The 23,544-nt window shown below is 43.0% G+C and overlaps 1 protein-coding gene across 10 annotated transcripts in view; it reads right to left on the bottom strand.

Annotated features, from left to right (window-relative positions):
* The window catches only part of WDFY3 (WD repeat and FYVE domain containing 3), a 271,937-nt gene that overhangs the window by 25,491 nt on the left and 222,902 nt on the right, over positions 1-23,544 (bottom strand). For 5 of the 10 annotated variants that reach the window (XM_021101795.2, XM_084973500.1, XM_084973501.1 and 2 more), the window contains 12 exons: positions 22,452-22,505; positions 20,027-20,195; positions 17,414-17,577; positions 14,316-14,464; positions 12,326-12,446; positions 11,473-11,558; positions 9,691-9,771; positions 6,914-6,968; positions 6,525-6,644; positions 4,511-4,628; positions 3,509-3,615; positions 1,924-2,077 (listed from right to left, as the gene is read on the bottom strand). In XM_021101795.2, coding sequence (XP_020957454.2) covers positions 1,924-2,077; positions 3,509-3,615; positions 4,511-4,628; positions 6,525-6,644; positions 6,914-6,968; positions 9,691-9,771; positions 11,473-11,558; positions 12,326-12,446; positions 14,316-14,464; positions 17,414-17,577; positions 20,027-20,195; positions 22,452-22,505 — 1,378 coding nt within the window. The remainder of the gene's footprint in view (positions 1-1,923; positions 2,078-3,508; positions 3,616-4,510; positions 4,629-6,524; positions 6,645-6,913; positions 6,969-9,690; positions 9,772-11,472; positions 11,559-12,325; positions 12,447-14,315; positions 14,465-17,413; positions 17,578-20,026; positions 20,196-22,451; positions 22,506-23,544) is intronic. The other 5 variants (XM_084973505.1, XM_084973508.1, XM_084973502.1 and 2 more) reach the window with 1 other exon arrangement.

Raw genomic sequence — 23,544 nt, 5'->3', positions numbered from 1 at the left:
GAAAAGAGTATGAAAAACAGAATAGTATCTGGCACGAATAACCCGAAGTAGAAACAACGGCATTTTGATATGCTGTAAAATAAATATGCAGAAACAGATCAGCAAACTGTGTTCCAAGAAACTGTAGCCAGATTCAAATCTACTTCCTGCAACCACTGGACAATATTACGAGGGAGGAGTACTGAGGAAATTTCTTTTTATTGTAAATGTCGATTGGCTTCTGTTTTTCTAGAAAATAGTACCCCAACAAAATGCATAAAAGGGATCTACTTAAAGTTGTTCTGAAATTCTAATTTTCAAAACTTACTAGCATGTAAGCTGAGAGTGCCTCAGGCAATACCAAAGATTTAAACGATATGTGAAAAATCTGGATATGCCCCTCTTGGCTATTATAGTTTCAACCATATTAATTTTCAAATAAAACTTCACCTCACAATCATTTTCAATGAACCGATGATATTCAGACCATTAGATATAATTTGTGCTTATTTTAATTTTATTTACTTATTTATTTATTTTTGTCTTTTTAGGGCCACAACACATGGCATATGGAGGTTCCCAGGCTAGGGCTCTAATCGGAGCTGCAGTAACAGCCTACGCCAGAGCCACAGCAACACCACATCCGAGTCGCATCTGCAACTTACACCACAGCAGTGACAGATCCTTAACCCACTGAGCAAGACCAGGGACTGAACCTGCGTCCTCATGGATCCTAGTCAGATTTGCTAACCACTCAGCTACAATGGGAACTCCCTGTGTGTTAATTTTTAAAATTTCCCGAGACTCCAGGTTTCAAAGAGCTATTTGGACGCAATGAGTCTCTTTTTCTTTGCTGTGTTTACGCTCACACACCCAGCTGTAATTATCAGCCACTGAAGCCACAAGGAAATAGAAACTGAGCAGAAACCTTCCCAAGGACAACCTCTCCCACTGCCAACCACACCCCGTGTCTCTTGCCTCTTATTTGCAGAAAGGCTTTTGTCTCCTAGGCCTCCCCCGAGTTCCAAAGAGGAAACTTAATCAGAGAAGTGAGGAAATACAGAAATAAAGGAAAATAGTCAGATAAGGCAAAATAATAATAGTTTAGCCATAAAACAAAGTTAAGGACCTTAGGAGTTCCCCTCGTGGCTCAGCGGAAAAGAATCTGACTGGCATCCATGAGGATGCAGGTTGGATCCCTGGCCTCGTTCAGTGGGTTAAGGATCAGGGTTGCCGTGAGCCGTGGTGCAGGTCGCAGACGCGGCTCGGATCCCACATTGCTGTGGCTGTGGTGTAGGCTGGCAGCTACAGCTCTGATTGGACCCCTAGCCTGGGAACCTCCGTATGCCGCAGGTGCAGCCCTAAAAAGACAAAAGACAAAAGACAAAAAAAAAAAAGAAAGAAAATTAAGGCACTTTAGTTTCTCCTCAAGGCGAGAGACAACACCCTGTAACACATCCTTGAGTTGTTTTACAGACAACTAAGACCCCCAGCAGGTGGAAGAAGGTAACTGCATGCTCTCACCACCAGACCCCCGACCAACTGGAACCAGAAGGCTGAGGGCCGAGATGCCTGAAATACCACCCTGGTACCTCCCCATCAGCCAGTCACAGAACCGTGCACCAGCGGATCACAGACCCTCTCCTCACACAGGCTTGTTTTTAAACCCCCTTCTCTGAAAGCCACCACGGCGGAGCCGGAGTCTTTTGAGCAGGAGCTGCCCAGCCCCCTGGTCGGCCCTACAGTAAACGCTGCACTTTCCTTCACCCCGACCCAGTGTCAGCAGACTGGCTTTACTGCATCGGGGGAGCGGATCCACGTTTGCTCTGGTAACGAGATCTTTTGTCGTCAGTACGTACTGCAGACAACGGTCAGAAGAGCGGCTTATTTCCACTGGGCTTCTCTGGGCCACCGTTCTTAAGACAGTGCCGTGGTGCCACGTACCTAGATCAAAGTTGTTGGAATTGAACAGGAATTCTGGTAAGTAAAAAAATTCTGGGATCAGTTCCTTCACGTCTGCCATGTTGTGCTTGGATGCTGAGTACCAGGCCTCGCGGACACTGTGAAACATCCGGTCAGCCAGGTCAAAGTGGCCTCCCTGTGGGCAGAAGGAGAAGGCACCTCTCTGTTAGACAACAGCGCCCACCTCACAGCCTCCAGCTCAAAGGCTGGAACACCCTAAATAAATGTTTGGTGACAACTCAATGTCCCATCCTCTACATCGAATACACAAAATTTTAAAGAATCACACAAAGAAAATTAGCTCTTTTCAGAGCACTCCTTACAAAGGGGGGGGGGGGATCTTGTTTGGCATTAAAGTGAAATCCAGATACAAACGTTTTTAAAAAGCTATTTAAAAAAAAGATTAGTTTTTAGAGAGAGGGCAAGACTGTAGGGAAAGCAGCAGTTCTTCCATTGTCCTAAAAAAAAGAATCTAACGTAGCCGCCTGCAGTTGGAACGATTTCAAGTGATGTATGTATTTGACTAATTTTCTAAGTTAACATGACGTTCGAGTTCTCACACCAATGGGAATCAGGTGGAGAACTAGCAAGGTGATCCAAAAGCTACAGGCCGATAAAACAAACGCAGACAGAAAAAGGACGTCCTTGGCTCACCCGGTCTCACAGCGTCTCCACTCCCTTCCCCAGACCCTCGGTGGTGTGGGTGCTCACCGTGGGAAACGCCGAGGCCCCTGGCACCTGCTGCCCCTCAGCCCTCATCCCGCATCACTTTCCCCTGCAGTCACGCGGCTCCAGACACACTGGCTTCCTCGCAGGTCCTCAAACATCAACCGGGCCCCTCCCCGCCTGGAACACAGGTCCTCCAGGCGTCTGCACGGGGAACTCCCTCCCCTCCTTCCAGATTCTGTCCAGACCTCACCGCTTCAAGGCGACCTGCGCGCTGACCACTTTATTTAAAACTCTGCCATGTGCTCCCCGCACGCCTGTGCCGCCCGTCCTCCTTCCATGCTCTAGATGTTTCTGCAGCATCTACTGCGTTCTAACGCATTTTACGGTATATTTATGGGTTATGTGTGTCTCCCTCAATCAAAACATCCAAGTTCTACACAGCAGGGCTTCTGTCTTTATCCACTGTGTCCTCTAAGCACCCAGAGCACCGCCTGACCTAGAGCAGGTATTCCATCTACACGTGCTAATACATGAAAGACAATGTGGAGAAAAGCAATTACAGTAAGGAGGGCAGCAGACGAGCTCCAGCATGACTCTTCTTTTTAATGTTTGTTGAGTTCCACCAGTTAAGGCTGAGTTCCATGTCCCCGGCTGGAAAGCACATGCTACTTGCTTATTTGACTAAAGAACCCCGACACTAGTTTACTGCGAACAACTTCTAGTTTATTTAGCAATTTTGGGTCAGTGAAATTCCACTTTTATTCTGTTTTGACTACTTTGGTGACTATGACGTCACAGGGCTTCTTGTAAGACAAGACAACACTATTAAAAAAAAGAGCAACAACTTTGAAAAGAAGCCTTGAATACCACGCAAACCTTCTAAACGCAAGAGTCTTACCTGGAGCCTGAGGAATATCTGTGTGAAGGGCTCCATCCGTACCAGGTACGAAGCCACAATCATGGCAGACGAATAGTGGGTCCCGTAGTGGTAGGCTGGAGTTTCTCCTGGCCAAGAAAATTAAAGCATGATTGAAAAGGAAAAGAGTAAATACGAACAAAAAAATTGGCACCAATCAATAGACTTGAAAATGCTACTGGCATCTGCGGCATAAAAAACTCTACAGTGACACCCAAATCCCTCACGTACATATTCGGCAGTCATCCACTTTGGTATAATTCTGAGCCTTTCCCCCAAACTGAGCACACGGGGCAATTCATGTTTTGAGGCTTCTTGACTAGGTAACTTTTCATAATGAATGCCAAACAAAGCAGGATATTGACACATAGCGACCTTTTATTACATCAGTGTACAGACTTCTCTACACTGTTGTCTGTGAATATGAGCAACTTTTATTACATGCATGGGGGAAAAAAGAGTTCCTGCAGAGAATACGGTTAAGCTTAGGCTTTGCTTTTTTCTCCTTGGTTTGCTTTGCCTCTTTGAAGGGGACACGTGATAAACATTAAACATAATAAATCATAAGTAGACAAACTTATTATAGAAGGTAGTCAATCATAATTTTTTTTTTTTAATGCAAAGGTGTTCTAAAAAGTGCCTCAATAAAATTAAAAGAGAGCCAATAAAGGAAAGCACAGTTCCTGGTCTAAACATGATGAGAGAGTGAGGCATAATATGATGGGAAACTTCTACCCTGTAGACACCAGACATAGCTAGTTTTCTGTCAGTACCTGACAAACTGCTTAAAACACTCCTTCTAAGCATGACCATCAACTGACACACAAAACCTGATTTTTCTACTCTGAAAGTATATGCATGCACATGTAACGCATATAATGATGCACAAGCAAAGTGGGGAAAGACGCAAAGGCGTCCGACTCAAAAGGGTGGCCCCCTTTTGCAATTTGGGTCCGAAGTCCCAGGACAAGAGAAGCTACTTACCATTAGGATCTTCCCAGTCTTTATATCGCTTCTTATACTGAGCGAGTCGTTCATCTGTCTGTGCGCCCATTGGCTTTGCCAGGTTTCTAAATGTCTTGGGATTAGTAAGATCTACCTCCTACAACACAAAATGAAACCCAATTCCAAATGACTATGCACCCTCTATCCTCACCAACACAGACACAACGGCTAGGCGATGACGACTGATGAACGTGCTCCTATTGATGGAGTCACACGGGCAGAAATGGACGCCGAGACAACGCCGCCACGCGCCCAGTGGGGATCCGGTTATCCGTATTTTACACACAGGCGTGTGACAGGTTGTTGACTGACTCAATTTGAGGACAGCTGTGCTGGAAACTCTGTGTTCACAGAAGAAGACCCTCAGGATCCAAGTTTGGAGACCAACAGGAGGGAAAACCCTTCCCAGTCTTGGCCAGGGCACAGCAGGGACCGCACACGAAAGCTCCGAGTCATCTTCACCCTCCATCACCCACATAACCAGAGGATAAAGGCTCCTTTCTGTTCTCTTCCCTGGCTCCCTCTTTCATTCCAACCTCACTTCTGAGCATTTTCTTCTCAGAGGTGAGCAGGAAGTGAAATAAACCAAAGTGCTCAAAAAACCGTTCAGCTCCAAAAGACATCATACCAGACCAAGTGACTTCCAAATGAGATGGAGTCCTTCAGTCTACCAGATGTTACTTTATTTTTTTAATTAAAATTTTTTTATTATAGTTGATTTACAATGTTGTCAATTTCCGCTGTACAGCTAAGTGACCCCGTCATATACAGGTATACATTCTTTTCTTCACATTACCTTCCATCATGTTCCATCACATTTTATCATTCCCCGTGCTACAGAGCAGGACCTCACTGCTTATCCACTCCAAATGCAACAGTCCGTATCCATCAACCCCAAACGCCCAGTCCATCCACTCCCTCCCCCTCGGTAAAATCTCAAGTCTCTTCTCTACACACATTATTTTAAAAGCTTATCTCTAGCTGACCTAATTCATATACTTAAAAAGAAGCCAAAATTTACCTCCTAAGGATTTTAAAAGTAGGAATTGGCAGTAAGTACCTGTGAGATACCTAATGTGTGTCCTTTTCATGGGGCATCGTGGCCCACCAATTTTGCCAACTTACATTCTAAAAGTCTTGGGTAGGAGAAACTGATCCGCATTTACTCATGTAAATCAAGTTAGTACTTGTCCTCTGAAAATTTACATGCAAAATACTTCATTTCTACTTTTTGGTTATTTCAACAAAGGTTGAAGAGTATATCAAGTACCAGGCATTGCTCTAGAGGTGGGACCTGAGAGCTGCAGAGGTTAGTCTTTGCATCCCAGGACCTCACAGGTGAGTGGGTCAGACAAAAACCACGACCACAACATACGCTGTAAAAGAAAGTGGCAAGAGACACAGCTACAGCCTGTGTGGGGCTAAGGGAGGAGGAGGAGACAAAAGACAGAGGGCTCCCTGCAGGTGTGCCTGAGTGTGTCCTCCAGGATGACATACAGCTGGCCGGAGGGACCCGCTGACCCACTGACCCGCTGAGGAGAGGGAGGATGCGTGTGGGTGAGGAGAGTCCAGGCTGGGAGAGGAGCAGGTGCAGAGCTGCTGAGAGGTGGAGAGAGAGAGAGAGAGAGAGAATGGGGGAGCCCAGAAGAGCAGTGCTGGGAGTACAGGAGGGATGTACCACGGTCGTGAAATTCTCTGTGTGACGCAACTGCACTTGTTTCTTCTGAAAGTGGCTGCTGCGTAGAGGACAGGGACATCCTCCAGCGGATACAAATTTACTAGCACTTTGGAAAATCGAACAGACCGCATGCATTTAATGTCTCAGAGGCTGGTCAAGCTTACAGACTGTACAAGCCCAAGTTAAGGCTCTGCTCATCTTGGGGTGTCTGTGAAAACGTTAAACTACGAAGCAAAGAAATCCTCTGAGCGACTGCAGTATCTCTTAGTTACTTTTGAAAACAGTTCCACTTACACAAAATGATTTGACATTTACCTCTGAGTCATAATCTGCAAGGATCCAGGGGAAGACAGGGTACTGCATGAGATCATTATAGGATCTGCCGGCCAAAGTGTTCAAGTGCATCAAATACTGAAAGTTGCTGATTTCACCTCTCTTGGGAAAGATAAACAAAGATTCATTTTAAAGCAATCGATTATTTTTACAAGGTTTACATTTATAAAATTTATATGCAAAACGAGGTGAAGGACAGTTTCTTGCAGATTTCAAAAAACAAGAAAACATTTGTTTCCCTTAAAAATAACAAAACCAAAATATGTCTTCTATGGTAAATCTTTTACAAATTATTAAAGTGCTTTTAACTGTATGACTTAGACCTTCTAACTATAAAGTGCAAAGGAAGCTCACATTTTCAATGAACTTACCTCCCATCTCTGAGTCACAGATTTCTCTCCAACCAGAGTGCTAAGCAATCCAGATCTAAAACCAATAAGTAATTAAATAAATTGTAGGCAATGTAATTTTAAATCTCAGTTATTACAAAGCTGAAAATTTTAATTTCAGTGGATCCAAGACCTTTCCAAACTATGGAGGACAACCTATTTGTGGGTCAGGAAATCTGTTTAGTGGGTTGTAATCAGCATTATTTGTGTGTGTGTGGCTGCGCCCATGGTATGTTAAGTTCCCAGGCTGGGGAACGAACCAGCACCCCAGCAGAGACCCAAGCCACTACAGGGGCTCTTTAATCTGCTGTGTCACAAGAGAACTCCTGTGATCAGCATTCCGAAGTATGAAGTAACAGAATCGAATGGAAGAACATAGAGAATGTCAGAAGGCATTGACACAGTAAGGAAAAGTATTTTCTGTGAATTTTAGTATTTATAAGCAAGTCTGTGTGTCTTGGGATGCAATGTAGTGTACTTTCTTTTTTACTATGGGTCATGACAAATGAGTCTAAAAAACTTTGATCTAGTTCAACTTTCTACCTTTTATAGCAAAATCTCTTTATAAACTGATTTAATGACACAAAATTGGAATAACTGATATAGGACATATTACTGTTGAAAAAGAGAATGAAAATATGAATAGTTTATGACAGGAAGTCATTACCAGTTAGAAAACTATTCACTTTTTTCTATAGCAGATTTTCCTAGAATGCTATAAAATCCTGAAGGCTTAACAGCTTTATAACACTGATAATTAATAATATGAAGACTGCAAATTGGTCACTGAGTCAGTAGGAAAGCACATGAGTATTCATTTTATTGTCTGAAAGGAAATTAAGAGCTTTATAAACCTTAGTTTATAAGCATATCTAGCTCAAGAGTATAGGTCCTACTTTTCACTTCTAGATAAATTCTTCCCTTCAGGCAAATTGAATATATAGGATACTCTTCCTGGAAAAAGAGCTGTGATCATTCCTCAACGTTGTAAGAAAGGGGACAACTGCAAACAAGACTGAGGTTGGAAATGCATTTCTGCTTCTTGCCTTTGAGCTTGGGACAGTTCTCTAAGAACGGCCGACTCAGCACAGAAAGTGGTAAGAGCAGTGAAATGGCAAGCGGACGATTACCTAGGCAGGCAGAAGTGCTAGCCATTTGCTTACAAGGAGAAAAAGGGCTCAATGCTTTAAGGGGGACTTTCACTTCCTGTATTTATCTTAACAAAACCACCAATGATTAGGAAGGAATAGAGCATGTTTCTGAGATTAACAAAAGCATATGTGCAGCACTTGTATTTGCTAAATCTCAGCTAGCGAAAAATAAAAGCAGTAACAAAGAGAAATATACAAATTCAAGATATTTAGATGCATACAAGTAAGAATAAAATTCTATTTCCAAATTACAGAATCCCCAGTAAAGTTTTAAATTCTTTTCCTACATGCTGTAATAATTAATTTGTAGCCCCAAAGCACTGCTTCTTTATAAAGGGCTACCAGCTCCTGAGTGACTATAAATGAAGCTGGGTATATGGAGTCTTGGAACAGCTGTATCATCTGAAAGATTAAAAGCAGTTGAAAGGAGCACAAAAGAACCACTGATAGATCTGAACAAACAAAAAGAGAAGTTTAAATTTAAATGTAAAAAAAAAAAAAGAAAAAAAAACGAACTTGAAAAAACATGGCAATGGGCACATGACAAGCAAAAGAGTAAAATGCTGTTGCAGAAGAAAGTCCCACAGGCGATGATGATGAGAATCAGAGGGGATGCTAACTGGACGTACTGAGGTGGTCACGTCACAATACACACAAACACTGAATTATCACACTGTACACCTGAAACTAACACAGTGTAAATTATTTCTCAAAAAAAAAAAAAAAAAAAAACAACCCCAAACTATCACCACCACCACCAAGAAAGAACTTGGTGGAAAAAAAATGGGCAAATGTTAAGTAATTCATAAATGGTAACTTCAAATGGCTAAAAATACATATGCTTAACTCGATTCCTAATATGAAAAGAAATGCACGTAAAAAATGAAGTGTTTCGTAACATCGGTAAAGATTACAAAGTAAATCTAACAAGCTGGCAAGCATCTATCGAGCCAAGCAAACTTATCCACTAATGGTGGAATGCAGATGTGTATACATCTTACAGAAATCTAGTTGGTCTTGTGTATTAAGAGTCTTAAAGTTGGTACAATTTTACTAAGGGGATTTTATCCTACAAAATAGAGGGCTCATATATGCATTATCATAACAAGGAGACCTGATAAAGATGAGTAAGAATGGTTTATGCATGTGATGAATGGCTGGCAAATAAAAGCAATGTTTCTAAAGAATTTTTTAAAAACGAGAGGAAACGTTGACATACAATACTGAATAGAAGACACAGAAAAAAATTCTGTACTTGTTTATAGTATGGACTCGATTACACACAGGAATATACGCATGTGTAAACGATAAGAACAGAATTGATCAAAATGCGAGCCCTGATTTGACATGAGGGATCACTGCACACATTTTCTTTTTTTCTTCTAGTTTCCAGTATTTAAAAACGTTTCTGCACACCACCAGGGGTAGGGTGAGGCAGAACACTCATTAAAAATAATACTGTCCTCTGTACGGTAGAAAAAAAATATATATATAAATAAATGGTTTAAAAAACCCACTGTTTTTGATGGAAAGAAATTAACACTGTCCAGATATAAATGATTCCGACCTTACTACTAAACTGTAATGTACAAGAAGCAAACTACATACCCCTGCTCCACGCTTGTGTTTGGTCGTTGCCCAGATACAGACTCTGAACTGTCAGTTAGAGATGGCACTACAGCCAAAAACCTGGAAAATTTAAAAATAGCATTAAACTGAAGTTTCCGCTGTGGCTCTGCGGTAACAAACCTGACTAGTATCCATGAGGACGTGGGTTTGATCCCTGGTCTCGCTCAGTGGGTTAAGGATCTGGTGTTGCCGTGAGCTGTGGTGTAGGTCGGCAGCTGCAGCTCCAATTCAACCCCTAGCCTGGGAACTTCCATATGCTGAGGGTGTGCCCTAACAAGCAAAAAAAAGAAAAAGCATTAAATTGGAAATGACCTTTCAGTCCAGATCTAATGGGAGGCCTTAACTGCAGCAGCATTTACTGCTCCGCTACTTAGTAAATAGCAGGCAAAAGGAATATACAACGATGAGAATGCTCTGTTACAAAAAACAGTAAGATGATGGTTTCCAAAGCCAAATATAAAGGTTTATAGCAAGGCTTCTGTCATTTTGGATTTTTACATATGCGGCCACATTCCTGGAAGGCAAAAAGCCTTGCCCCTCTGCTTCACAGGAATTCAGTCAACTTAATCATTTCCTAAGGAGTAATTAACAGCTAAATATTCACATGACAGCAAGTGGTGCTAACAGCTCAACACATGCCAGCACAAAGACCCCGCTAACAAATGAAAATACACACAGGGTAAGAACCTTTATGTGACAGTGTTACAATTACTTTGAGAGTTGCTCATAATGTCAACACAATTTTTTTTTTAACACAATTTTTTTTAAAGGCAAAAAAGAGCTGTGGGAAAATTCTCAGAATGAATGCAAACTCTGAACATGGCACATATACAGAGATGCCTCAGAGAAAGACTAACTCCTCTCCTTTTAACAGCTTGTCGTCAGGAAGAGCAGATAATTTACTAATACTGAACACAATATCGCCTTTAGAAATTAGTAAGAAAGACTAAAATTTCAGTCATTTGCTCGGCTCTTCCCAAACCTCTCCAGGCACTTCTGAGAAGACCCTCCCTCGGTTCTCACGTGCCCTCGGGTATTATTACTGAACTGCAACGACAAGCAAGGTTGTGTGGTCTTAGTCATTCCTCACGGAAGTCATTTGAAGAACAAGACTTCGCTAAAAGCGGGACTGCCGGCATGCTTCCTACTCTTCAAAGAATAAGGGGGCTCATGTGACACTGTGATCAGTTCCTAAAAGCCTGTTGTTCGCACATCCAACAGAAGTATTTTCAAGCTCCATGGATATACACTGGTTTTCTTTTCTACGATAAAATGCAAACAGATGTGACCAAAAATGAAATATGGTTGGATTACACCAAGTGCTTGTTTGGCTATGCTGTTTTTTCAAGGATGAAGATATCCAACTTCCCTTCCAAGGTCAGAGAAAGTCTCACATAAATTCTCATAAACTCTAAGGGAATTCAGGCTCTGCATTCAACAGTAAAGTATGGCAGACACTGCCTTCGTTTTGGTAAATATGAAAGAAGCCTATTTTGAACATTTAGCATTATTTTTTTTAAGCCACAGTTTCATCATCCCGTTACTCTTAGAGGCACGGGACTTAGTGATAAAAGTAGCCTTTGATGCTATCTACTCTAAGTTACCAGAAGGAAAAATGCTATTTCGAAATAGAACAGAATCAAAAGTGTAATGAACATTTCCTTCAAAAAAGTTAATTCATGGATCTAACAGAGTTTTAAAAACTAGCTTTAGCTCCCACTGCTTCACAAACAGCATATAAAGTAACCCCATCAGCAATACCTTTGATAGACTTTGTTTCTAATTCCTTTCTGAAATGCAAGGAGGTAATTCCGTCCATCTCCAGAGAAGACTTCCACAGCAATGGGCTGAAGTGATTGGAGAGAAAAGACATTAAGGAAATAAAAAAAGCAAATTAGGTTACAGGTTAACTTTTCCACTGCGAATTTCCACAACATTGAAGAAATTAACTTGTTCACTTAAGACATTTTTAGTCATGAACTTCCAGCGGCAAATTAAATTCCAAAATGAAGGAGTTCCTGTCATGGCTCAGCGGTTAACGAACCCAACTAGTAGCCATGAGGACGTGGGTTTGATCCCTGGCCTCACTCAGTGGGTTAAGGATCCAGTGTTGCCGTGAGCAGACACGGCTCGGATCTAGCGTGGCTGTGGCTGTGGTGCAGGCCGGCAGCTAAAGCTCCGACTGGACCCCTAGCCTGGGAACCTCCATATGCCATGGGTGTGGCCCTAAAAAGCCAAGAAAAAAAAAAAAAAAAGAAATTACAAAATAAAGAGAGCCAATTTGTTCTGCTCAATTTGTTTCTAAAATCTTTAACAGGAAAATAGTAAAATAATTATAAAATCATAATTTTATACATTTACAGTAAGGATGCAATTTTTATATTGAAAGTATGACATAAATTTGAATAGCTATCGGGAAAGATGGATAACAAAGATTCCACTCAAAGTTTGAGGCTGCGATTTGAAAAAAAGGGAGAGATGATGTATTATATACACCAATGCATCCATGTGACACGAGTCTGCCTGGTATACACCCAATCTCAGGAGTAAGCTAAGAAATACAGTGTGAATAAAGACAGACGACAAAGCGCTGACCACCACTCAGCCAGCCCACCTGCAGCAGATAACGCCGCTTATGCACTTCTTTGATGTCTTCATATGCAAAAATGCTGCACGTTCTCTTGAGCTGACTGGGGCCCTGCCTGGCTCCTCTGGGGATGATCGGCTCATGCATACTACAGGAAGCAGAGAGAGAAAGGAGACAACAGAACACAGCAAGAGATAAATCACTGTTCAACCGAAGCATCTGTTATTTTCACAGGTGATGTGGAACAGGGAACAATATATCAGGAAACTTCGTTCAAAAAAAAAAAAATCTTCATGAGAATAATTTGTTTGCTACTCCACATACTAGAAACCCTCTTTGGTGACTATAACTTAAAAAGCAATATTCTTGCGGTCAGGGCTAATCTATCAGGCACAGGTCTATATACTATCAGTGCCTAGGCCTACATACTTTTAGGGGTCTAAGAGATTTTTTTTTTTTTTTTTTTTTTTTTAAGGGCCTCACGAGCAGCATATACAAATTCCCAGGCTAGGGGTCGAATCAGAGCTGCAGCTTGTGGCCTACATCACGGCCAAAGCAATTCAGGACTGAGCCGTATCTGTAACCTACATCACAGCTCACGGCAATGCCAGGACCCTGACCCACTGAACGAGGACAGGGATCAAACCCCACATCCTCATGGATGCTAGTTGGATTTGCTACTGCTGTGCCATAACGGGAGCTCCCAGGGGCCAAGAAAATGTTTTAATACATAATATGGATATATTCATCTTTAAACCAACACAGTCACAAAACATAGCTTAAATTTTTTTTTGGTGGAGGAAGAAGCCCACAGAAGTCATAGTATGGCCCTGGCTGCTGCTGAAAGTAATTATCTGAAATATCTCCTAGGAGTCCCGTGGTGGCTCAGTGGTTAATGAATGCGACCAGCATCCATGAGGATGCAGGCTCCATCCCGGGCCTTGCTCAGTGGGCTAAGGGTGTGGAGTTGCCCTGAGCTGTGGTGTAGGTGGCAGGTGCGGATCAGATCCGGTGTTGCTCTGGCTGTGGTGGAGGCTGGCAGCTGTAGCTCCAACTGGACCCCTAGCCTGGGAACCTCCATGTGCCTCAGGGGCGGCCCTAGAAAAGACAAAAAAGAACTCTCTCCTAGGAATGCACTACAGAGACCATGTCCACATTTAAACTGTATGTTAGATTTCCAAAACACTAAAGGGAGAAAAGAGCAGGCTGATTTTCTGAGCCTTGAGCTTTTCATCTTCCTTCAAGCTTTGCCTGCCTCTGGGCTTTCCTTAACCCACTATCATGTCCACCTCGAGACTGGCAGAAGCCAAGGCAGGCGGATAAACTCAGTTAATTCCTGCCTGAGTTTCAGTCACGGCGCTTCTGGGGCACTCAGAGGATGTGGTCACTGACATGTGATATCGTACAGCTGCCTGCATTTTCTCTACAACTGTGTTTGTACTGAAATTGGAAAAAAGTAAACAGTAATTCAGAATAACTGCATAAAGATTATAAAACAAAGAACTTGAGGTCTAGTGCTATGAATGCATAGCAGTAAATTTTGTTTAACTTTCATTTTGATAAATAAGGTAGATTTTCCCCTTACACCTTGAAATAACAATTACTCTTGTGACTAGCTAATGATGGATACACCCAAACTGGGCGATAACCTTAATGAAAACACAATTTTTGCATTTAAGAAAAAATTACATAAGTACATTGTTTTCTAAAAATAGCTGTATTGGAGTTCCTGTTGTGGCTCAGCGGAAACAAATCTGACTAGTATCCATGAGGACACAGCTTCGATCCCTGGCATCATTCAGTGGGTTAAGGATCCAGCACTGCCATGAGCTGTGGTGTAGGTTGCAGATGAGGCTCAGATCCTGAGTTGCTGTGGCTGTGGTGTAGGCCAGGGGCTACAGTTCCGATTCGACCCCTAACCTGGGAACCTCCATATGCCATAGGTGTGGCCCTAAAAAGACAAAAAATAAAAAAATAAAAACAGCTGTATTCTGAGTCTCTTCATTTATTTACTTACTTTGGAGGTAAGGTTTCAATATCTCTTATTTCCCTGGTTGCTGTCATTGTAAATCCATCGATCACATAAAAATGCTCTTTACCAAACAGAAGCAGCCCCTCACTGGTATCCAGGCCCTGGACTCGAGCACAGCGGTACATGTGTTGGATCTGTAAAGAAAACCATAAACATTTATTAATATCATTTTTAAAATGGCAAGCATTTTTTTATATAAATGAAGCAAAATGTTTTTAAACATGGATTTTATGGGCAAATAAGATTTTACCAAGGTGTCAGTCTGTGATGGCATCCCTTGAGCAAAGCATATTAAAATGAATAGCCAAGAGAGTTCCCGTTGTGGCTCAGGGGGTTAAGAACCCAACATAGTGTCCATGAGGATGCGGGTTCGATCCCTGGCCTCGCTCAGTGGGTTAAGGATCAGGCGTTGCTGCAAACTGTGTCACAGGTCACAGCTGTGGCTCAAATCCTGTGTTGCTGTGGTTTCGGCATAGGCTGGCAACTATAGCTCCAATTTGACCCCTGCCTGAGGAACTTCCATATGCCGCAGGGGCGGCCATAAAAAGAAAAAAAAAAAAAAAAAAGAATAGCCCAGATTCCAGTCTGATTTGCAGTTGACTTCAGAAAAAGGAAGCAACTCATATCCATCCACCCCATCCATTTCTCCTAGTAGGCACTGAGTACTCACTCTGGGCCAGGCATGTGTGTACTGGGCTCTACAGTCAATGAACAAGTTAGACAGGGAAACAGACAGACAAACAAGCTTTGCAGGAAAGGGAGCTGAGGCTCGCCTGAGCAGTGTGCCCTTGGCCAGGCGGGGCGGTACGGAGCGCAAAGGGCCTGCAGAGCCTGACAGTCCTGAGTGAATTCTCAGCTCTGTCACCTAACTAGAGACCTGGTCACATTTCTTAATGGCTCTGGGCTCCCATGGCTTCATGTAAATTTCAAATCTACTTCACTGGCTTATTGTGAGAATGCGTGATATCGTGAGAATTATGTACAAAGTCAGGTTGGGAACTGCTGGCTGTCTTCTCCTGCACATGGCTTACTTTCTTCTTTTTCCATAACAACCTCTGGAAACTGGAGCTGGGGACTTTGTCTCTATTCACTGCCTGCTGGATCCTGCCTGCCCGGCAGACTGCTGTGCCATTGTAAAAAGCCAAACTTGGCAGAGGTTGTGTTTTCCTCATACACGGAAGGAGTCGCTAAATCGCTCAATGTCAGCACTGTTTTCTTTCCAACAGGCAGGAGGCTAGTTCTTAGTAAAAATTCTTTCTTGCTTACACTCGGTTCAACATGAGTCAAGGAAAAAATATCAGCAACTAGATCAGAGTCAAACAAAATGTCAAATAAATGTCAGTCTCAATACATTTCCTGCACTATTCAAACTTAGAGCAATTAGAGGAAAAACTGTACTCATGAAATTAAAAGTTTAAAAAAGGGCAGCATTAGAAAATGGATTGTCTAAAATATGCATAGATAAGTGAATTTTCATCACATCTGAACTACTTCAATAATAAAAATGTAACTATAATGGAAAAAACAAAAATCATAAAATAAAAAATAATGAAAATGTAGACTGTTACAGGAAAAATACTGACATACTTTTAAAATAACTCTATTTTAAGTATAATTTACATACAGAAAAAAACTTTGTTAAGTGCACAGCTGATGAATTTTCAAATGCTTAAAATTGATGCAACCAGCACTCAGATCAAGAAATGGGACAATCCTAAGACCCCAGAAGCCTCTCTTTTACTTCATATCTAATGTACTTTTAATAGTTATACGACTTTTTAACGTTTTTATTCAAGATTAGACAGGCCACATACTTGAACAAACTGAAAAAAACTAAACCCTAGGAGTTCCCATCGTGGCTCAGCAGTAACAAATCCAACTAGTATCCATGAGGATGCGTGTTCGATCCCTGGCCTCACTCAGTGGGTTAAGGATCCGGTGTTGCAGTGAGCTATGGTGTAGGTCACAGATGCAGCTCGGGTCCCGAGTTGCTGTGGCTGTGGTGTAGGCCGGCGGTTGCAGCTCCGATTAGACCCCTAGCCTGGGAATTTCCACATGCTGCAGGTGTGGCCCTAAAAGGAACCACCACCACAAAATGAAACCCTAATTTCTAGTTACTATTTCTTAGTGGGTAAGATTTCAAGGGCTATACCAAGATCTAATATGAGGCAAAAACAACCTTTGGCAAAGTGACACGACAAGTTCAATCCCTTCATTCCTTTATCCCTTTATTTATTCAACTAGTCACGCCTTCATTTGAGGTTTACAGGGTGGCTGAAACTGTGTAAGGCCCTGAGACCGAAACAAGAAACAGTGCCTGCCTATGAAAGCTCCCCGGGAGAAGAGACAGACACGGGAATAAGTAATTATAACAAGATAAAATGAGTGATCACGTAAGGCTTTACGAACGTCCGTCCAGAGGAGGGTTCCAGCTAAGTCTGAGCTGGCAAGACAGCGAAGGAGGCCCTGTGTGTGAGTGCGGAGGCCAGCCAGACACATGAGGCTGTGGGTGGGCATCGCGGGGACACACGTCAGGCCAAGGAGGGAGAGAGGAGCATCCGGGCAGAGACACCCTGAGGGCGGCGCGGAGGGAGTGGCAGGCAGGGCGCACAGGGCTGCGGGGGGCGCGGGGAGGCGGGATCGCGAGCTTGGAGGGCGGGCGGGGTGTCGGGGTCGAGCGGGGCGGGAAGGCGAGGAGACGTCGGGAAGGAGGGAGAAGAGGCCGCAGAGGGCGGCGCAGCCCCGGCGGAGGCCGCTCGGGCCGGTCCGGGAATGACGGAGGCGGAGCGAGAAGCACAAGCGCACCGGCCTGCACGGGCTCTGGACAAGGGTTTGGAACAGAATTAGGACACGAGCGGCAGCCCAACAAAGGGCGTCGACAGCTCGTGCAGGATCCGACGGACGCTCACGCTGCTCAGCGCGCTCAGAGGGCAGGAAGCGCTGCCCACAAGGGACCCGAGCACGGACCCCGCAGGCACCGGGCTCCGGCACTTACCTCTGGCCATCGGAGGAGCACCCTTCGCCCAGTCTCGTAAAAGGGCAACCAAGCCCTTCGCCCAACCCTCCCGCCCGCAGGCCCGCACCTTCTCGCCGTCCTCGAGCAGGCGCAGCAGCGTGGCGTTGTCCGTCTTCTCCTCCTCCTCCATGGAGCTGCCCTCGGCCACCTGGTCCTGGAGCTGCTCCTGCGTCTCCTCGTCGCCCCCGTCAGGCGCAGAGCGAGACCGTTTGAGAGGCGGCTTCACCAGTCCTGCAGGGGAGGAGCCAAGAGGGCCATGCGGCTTCGTGGGGGCCTTTCGGGGAGCAGGTTCCTCTCCACGAAGTCCTGGGGAGGCAGCACAGGCTCCAGAGGAGCAGCCGCGACCCGGAGTATTACTGCTGCCTCTGAACCTCGTTTCTTACCTAGGCAACCGGGACTAGGACACGACCGACCTGGGTCGCGGGGAAGATTGCTGGGGGCCTAAATGAGGGAATTCCTGTAGAGTGCTTAGCATCACGCGTAATGATTCTGATTTCCCAGTCGGTGTCGAGAGGATGATGAATAAATGGAGAGCTTAGCAGAATGAATGGTAAGAGGGGCTGGTGCCGATGGACAGGGGTCCTTGAGGGGTACCGGCGACACATGGTCCATCATTATCAGCAACAAAAATAAGGACAGCAAGTTACACACATGGTTCTAAGAGATCTCACCTACCTGGAGGCCCACCAGGACTTGCCAAAACTCATTTTACAAATGGCAGTAGAGCCATTCATATATGAATGAATTTGATTAAATTATCAGGTCATAAAGAATGAGAACACAATTCTTTTTAATACAGGGCCAGGTAATTTAATTTGCCAAATAAGTTAACATTTTATTGCCTATGTTTTGATAATTTTATTACTAAACAAAGAAGGCGAAATGAAAATCAGCTGATGAGGCACTGACATCCCAAAGTGTAGGAAGCACTCCCAAGAAACTCTAACACTCCCATGTACTGTAACAGTCTTGAATGGTACCCACAAAGTATTGTTAAAGCTACCATATAGTTGCTCTAGGAGTGTTGGGAAAACCTGCTAGTCACCTTGTTAGGATCCTATCCTTTGAACACAAGTTATCAAAGGGTCTGCTTTGCCTTGGGGAGGACCTTATTTTGCCCTGTGAAAGAGTATACTAAATAAGCAAGAAAAATCTAGTCTCGCTGAGAACAACCACAAGGGAAGGGCTTATAGCTACTTTATTTTTAGTGCGATGAACCAAAGCCTCCAACTCTCCATCTAGCCTAACACCTTGTATAGCAGAGCAGTAACACCAGTATCGGTGGTGTTGGCTCAGTTAGAGAGGAGGAACACGAGGCCAAGAAAAGTCAAATGCCAGTGACCCAAACACAACTCATCACAAACTCTATGAACTGTGTACCTTGGTTATAGCCAGTAAACACAGCTTTGGACCCATGTCAATAACTCTGCTGGTGCAGGGTCAAGAAATGAGAAGCGTGAAAACTCTTTTCTATTACTAAACATCTCAGGAACTCTATGGACACGTCAGATCGATTATGAAGTGTTTATCATTCATAGTCGTCGCGAGAGGGAACAGGGGTAACAGCAGAAACTGATCAAACTCGTAGGGAGTGTTTTTGTTGACATGGTCACACACTATTAGGTTTTCAGTCACAGGATCTGAAAATAATTTTTAATGTACAGTTCTTAATTTACATTCTAGGGCTTTATCTATGGAATAGGGCCGAGACTTCTGAGTTTATGGTAAGTTAGAGGCTTAAAAAATTAAAACAATGGATTGATTTACTTATTCAATAGTGAACGAATCCTCATTTTGTGCTAGGCATGTGCCAAAATCTATAAAGGGAGAAGAGAAATCATCTCTGCCTCTGAGAAACTTAGAATTTAAGGGGGAAAAATGCAGCGAAAGGAATCACTGAAACTGCTCTAAGAGATATAAGCCAAGTGCTATTGGGGGACAGGGGAGCTGGACAAGGCCTCAGAGGACAGTCTGGTATCTTCAAGACTGGGCAGCTCCAGATCATGGAGAAACTGGAGGAAGGGGCTGAGGGAATACATAGGGAGCAAGGGAACAAAAATTGGAATTTGCAACCACTTCGCCATCGTAAGCATGTTTCACTAAGCTCCTAGGGTACAGCTTTGGGCCAATCTGTCTTAACTCACAGGAAGAAAGACCATTATTTCTCAGTGATGGATAACATGCACTAATGACACATTTAACAGGTCTTTTAATTTTGCAAATATTTATCAGAAAGGACCTTAACTTCAAATCTGAGGCGCCGCTCAGAATCCTGCAAGGTACAGTTAAAAAACCATCAGGCCAATGGGCGCCTTATACTCCGCTGTGTAAAGGAATGAAAGACAAGCCCGTCTCTTTAGTTCTGATATAGAATCAGCCTCTAAGAAGGGAAGATGGTAAATATGCCTGGTTTCTCTTAAGGTTGATTCTTACAGTTGCTAATCTTTCCATATAAATTCACGTTGAAGGAATACTCCTAATGGTTTTTATTTTTTTAATTTTAACTTTTAAAAAATTTAAACTTTTTCTTAGGGCTGCACCTATGGTATATGGAAGTTCCTTGGGCCAGGAGTTGAACTGGAGCTGCAGCTGAGGCCTACGCCACAGCCACAGCAACGCTGGATCTGAGGTGCATCCGCGATGGACGGTTTTTTCATTAAACTCAGAGAGGAAGGCTGACCTTTGACTTTGGCAATCGTATCTTCGCCATGCTCTGGTTCTTGCTGGGTAGCTTCACCTTCGGAACTCTCTACAATGGCATCTTGGACAATGGCTGGGTTGCCGGAGGCTAGTCGCATGTAGTATTCTTTACTGTCATAACTTATGGCCCTTCTGTACCGAGCAGGTTTCTACGAAACAGCAAAAGCAAAGAATTCAGATACTTTTATCTTCAAGAACTCACAGACTGTACTTACACACAGTTAAGTCCACAGAGTTTGGGGTTAAGCTTCTCTACTTTTAAACTGCACTGATTTTTAAAAGACATATCTAAAACAACAATATTAGCAGTTTTGTTCTTCCTGAAAAAAGAAGTGAACCACCTTTAGTCAACGTTTTCGTGTTAGTACCGTAGAGCGTCACTGGTGTAAGAGGACAGTAGAGAGGACGCGCAAGGTCAGAAAGCATCAAGTTGCAAGGCGCTGTCTAGTTTGGGAAGAGCCTGGAACTCTGCTCCTGCCTCAAGGAAAGTAAACAGGTATCTAGTTTGGGAAGAGCCTGGAACTCTGCTCCTGCCTCAAGGAAAGTAAACAGGTGTCTAGTTTGGGAAGAGCCTGGAATTCTGCTCCTCTCCCAAAGGGCCATACATCCAGTTGGAATTACCCATGCGAGTTATTTGGAAGCAGAGACCCAGAACGGCCCTGTTCCTGCCCATATTCCCGGGCCTCCCTGGCACTCTGGAAATGGCCTAAACCTTTGAGTCCTGATCCCACACGGAATCAACCAGCTTCAGGCCAGATAACACTGCTGGGCAGGCCTGCTACTCCGAGCTGGTGTTTCTGACTGGCTATAACGTATCCTTGTTATTTGTTGTGTAAACGAATATGATCTAAAAACTTACTGAGGAATAGAGAACATACATGTAAGCCCATTTTGAAAGAGAAATTAATTACCTAGAAATATTAGAAGAGATTTAACTTCATGGTCTAAAAAGCATTTCCTTTTTAGAATAATTAATATTTATCCTAAAACCAGGTTGATTCTCCAAAGGACTCAAACCCTTTTCTTCTTAAAACCATAGACAATGAAAAATTAAGGTCTAAAATTTCCTTCAAAAATGTAAAACACCACAGGGAAAAGCTTCTAGTATACAAGTCCCTTGACAAGAATTAGATCCAGACCTTGAATTAACAATTAGAAAAAGACAAGTGCCTGAAACACTTTGAAGCCTTCCCTTTCTAAGCATTATCTTAACTCTCCTTTCTTATGAATAACGATATCTAATTGAAAATACTCCATCAGCCTAACCTAAGAAGTTAATATGTTTTGTCTACAATAATGCTTATTTCGAATAAGATTTTAAAAAAATATTTTTCAACTAAAGTGGAAACAAGTGTCCAACTGGTTGAAATGTTTAAACCAAAATACTGAACCAATTTTGAGATGAAAAGATGCCTAACTCAAGCCACCATTAGCCCTCCTTTAACTTTCGGTACAGAGTCAGGGAATGAAGAATGATGTGCAGCAGAAGAAATATACTGTACAACACAGAGATGTGCTGAAATGATGTAGAATAATATCACAGTTACGAAAGGGCCAGTCTGATGAGCACATACTGATACTGCGATACTTTTGAAATGAAAGCAAGGTGGTAACTTTTGTACTATAACAAGTCTCCACATGAGGTATAAAAATTATCAACTCAAAATTGTTCATTTTTTAAAAAAATGAAAGCATGGTTAGTGATGGGCAAGACGATGATTAATAGATGTGGACCAAAATCTATTGCTGATTTTGCAACCAACTTAAATTTGGAACTGTGGGCATTTTCCCTTGAATATTTTGAGGTATAGTGCTGTGTTCTAGAGAACCACATTTTTAAACTGAATTATATACTGAATCTTTCTGGGAAAAGTAAACAATCACAACAACTTAAACTAATTAAAATAAATTACAATTGTGTTTTAAAAAGTGATGATACACTCTCAGTTTCCATTTAGCGCCTTCTGCTTGGAAAAAGTAATTTTAAAAGAGGACAAGTTTGCAATCGCCAAATATACAGACTGTCTAGAGGAGTCAAAGGAGTAATTGAAAACACGTTGATGAGTCTGGCTGCCCATTACCAGCATGCCTTGGGACTTGTTAGTTTGCGTGTGAAGCGGTGTGCTTTCCCGGGAGAGAGTGAACCCTCAGCCTGTTAGTGAGCAGCATACAGGTGCCAGACGGCTATCAGAACCAAGCCGAGACTAGGGCAGCTCCCAGCGTGAAGGCGACTAACCTTTCAACTCTAAGGACTTAACACAAACAACAAATTCAACGTCCATCCTTTGGGTTAGTCTAGCCTACCATGCACTAAAATCAAACCAAGACAAAACAAACAAACAAAAATTTAAAAAAAAACATAACTGCAAGTATTTGGCATTCTGTTACGGTAATTTGTGTTTTACCTTTTGAGGAATGATATCATCGGGTGTCTCAGGCTGTTTACTTGGGACCTCAGACTGAAAACAGGGTATTAAGTATAGACACATCAGAAAAAAAACAACAAACAACACAAAAATAAAATATTCTTGAGGACTATATGAAATATGGAGAATTCACACTACTTGAAATAATCACCTAGCATCCTGGGATTATTTTCTCAATGATCAAAAGTAGTTTTCAAGTAAAATTTAACTACACCAAAATTCTCAAGGCTACCAGGCAGGACGAACTTAAAAATCAGACAGAATTTCAGCCCAGGCTGCCAGTGGCAGGGATGATTTACAGGCGTCTCTCTATACAGCTTCGAAATACAAAAACAAAAACAAAAACAAAAACAAAAAACCAGAAAAGCGGCTAGAAGCTAAGGCTAGCTGTTACAGTCCACCTACCTTTTACTGTGTTTATCCCTAGATCTGGTTTGTAACAGAAGCAACTGGTTTAAGCGATTACCTACAATATCCCCCACTGCAGAAATCACTAAGGGCTGGTCAGTGAAAAGGCATCTTCCCCTAAAAGCCCAAGGACCCATCTCCTTTGCCGCCTCCACAGCTATGACCCTTGAGAGGCTAAAAGCAGAAGGGAGCCTGGACCGTCAGCCTCCAAACCCAAAGTTTTTGGAAAAAAGTCCTTTCAAAGTATTAGGTAGTGGCTCTCTGTTTTATTTTCAGAATAAAACCTGATTAACAAGAAGGCAGTTTCTGCCGAGCAGGACTGTGGGGCTTATGCGTGTAAACACACAGACGGCTAGAGAGAGGCTACAGCAGACGCAAGAGGCGTTCCAATTTTCCTCCTTCTAATGGTTCATACCTGGAGATGACTTCTGGTCCTCTTCCCCTACACCAAATGTGCGCAGGCAAAATGCCTTCACACACGTTTGCTTCCTCTGGCAAGACTAACGCTGAACGACTAGGCATACTTTCACATGCTTCCCATGGTCTTAGTAAACCTCCCCCCTTAAAAGATGCTTTTAAGAGCATACTTGGTGTACTGAAAGATAATCTGGAAAATATACAACCATGTTCTCAATCTTGGTAAAGGTTTGGATTACACGAGTAT

Source organism: Sus scrofa, chromosome 8 (genome assembly GCF_054392235.1).
Source record: "Sus scrofa isolate SSC_HxYL_T2T_F1_AM1 chromosome 8, Sscrofa_HxYL_maternal_Yorkshire_Landrace_v2.0, whole genome shotgun sequence".
Classification (NCBI taxonomy): Eukaryota; Metazoa; Chordata; class Mammalia; order Artiodactyla; family Suidae; genus Sus; species Sus scrofa.
This window is presented reverse-complemented; position numbering and strand designations above follow the sequence as displayed.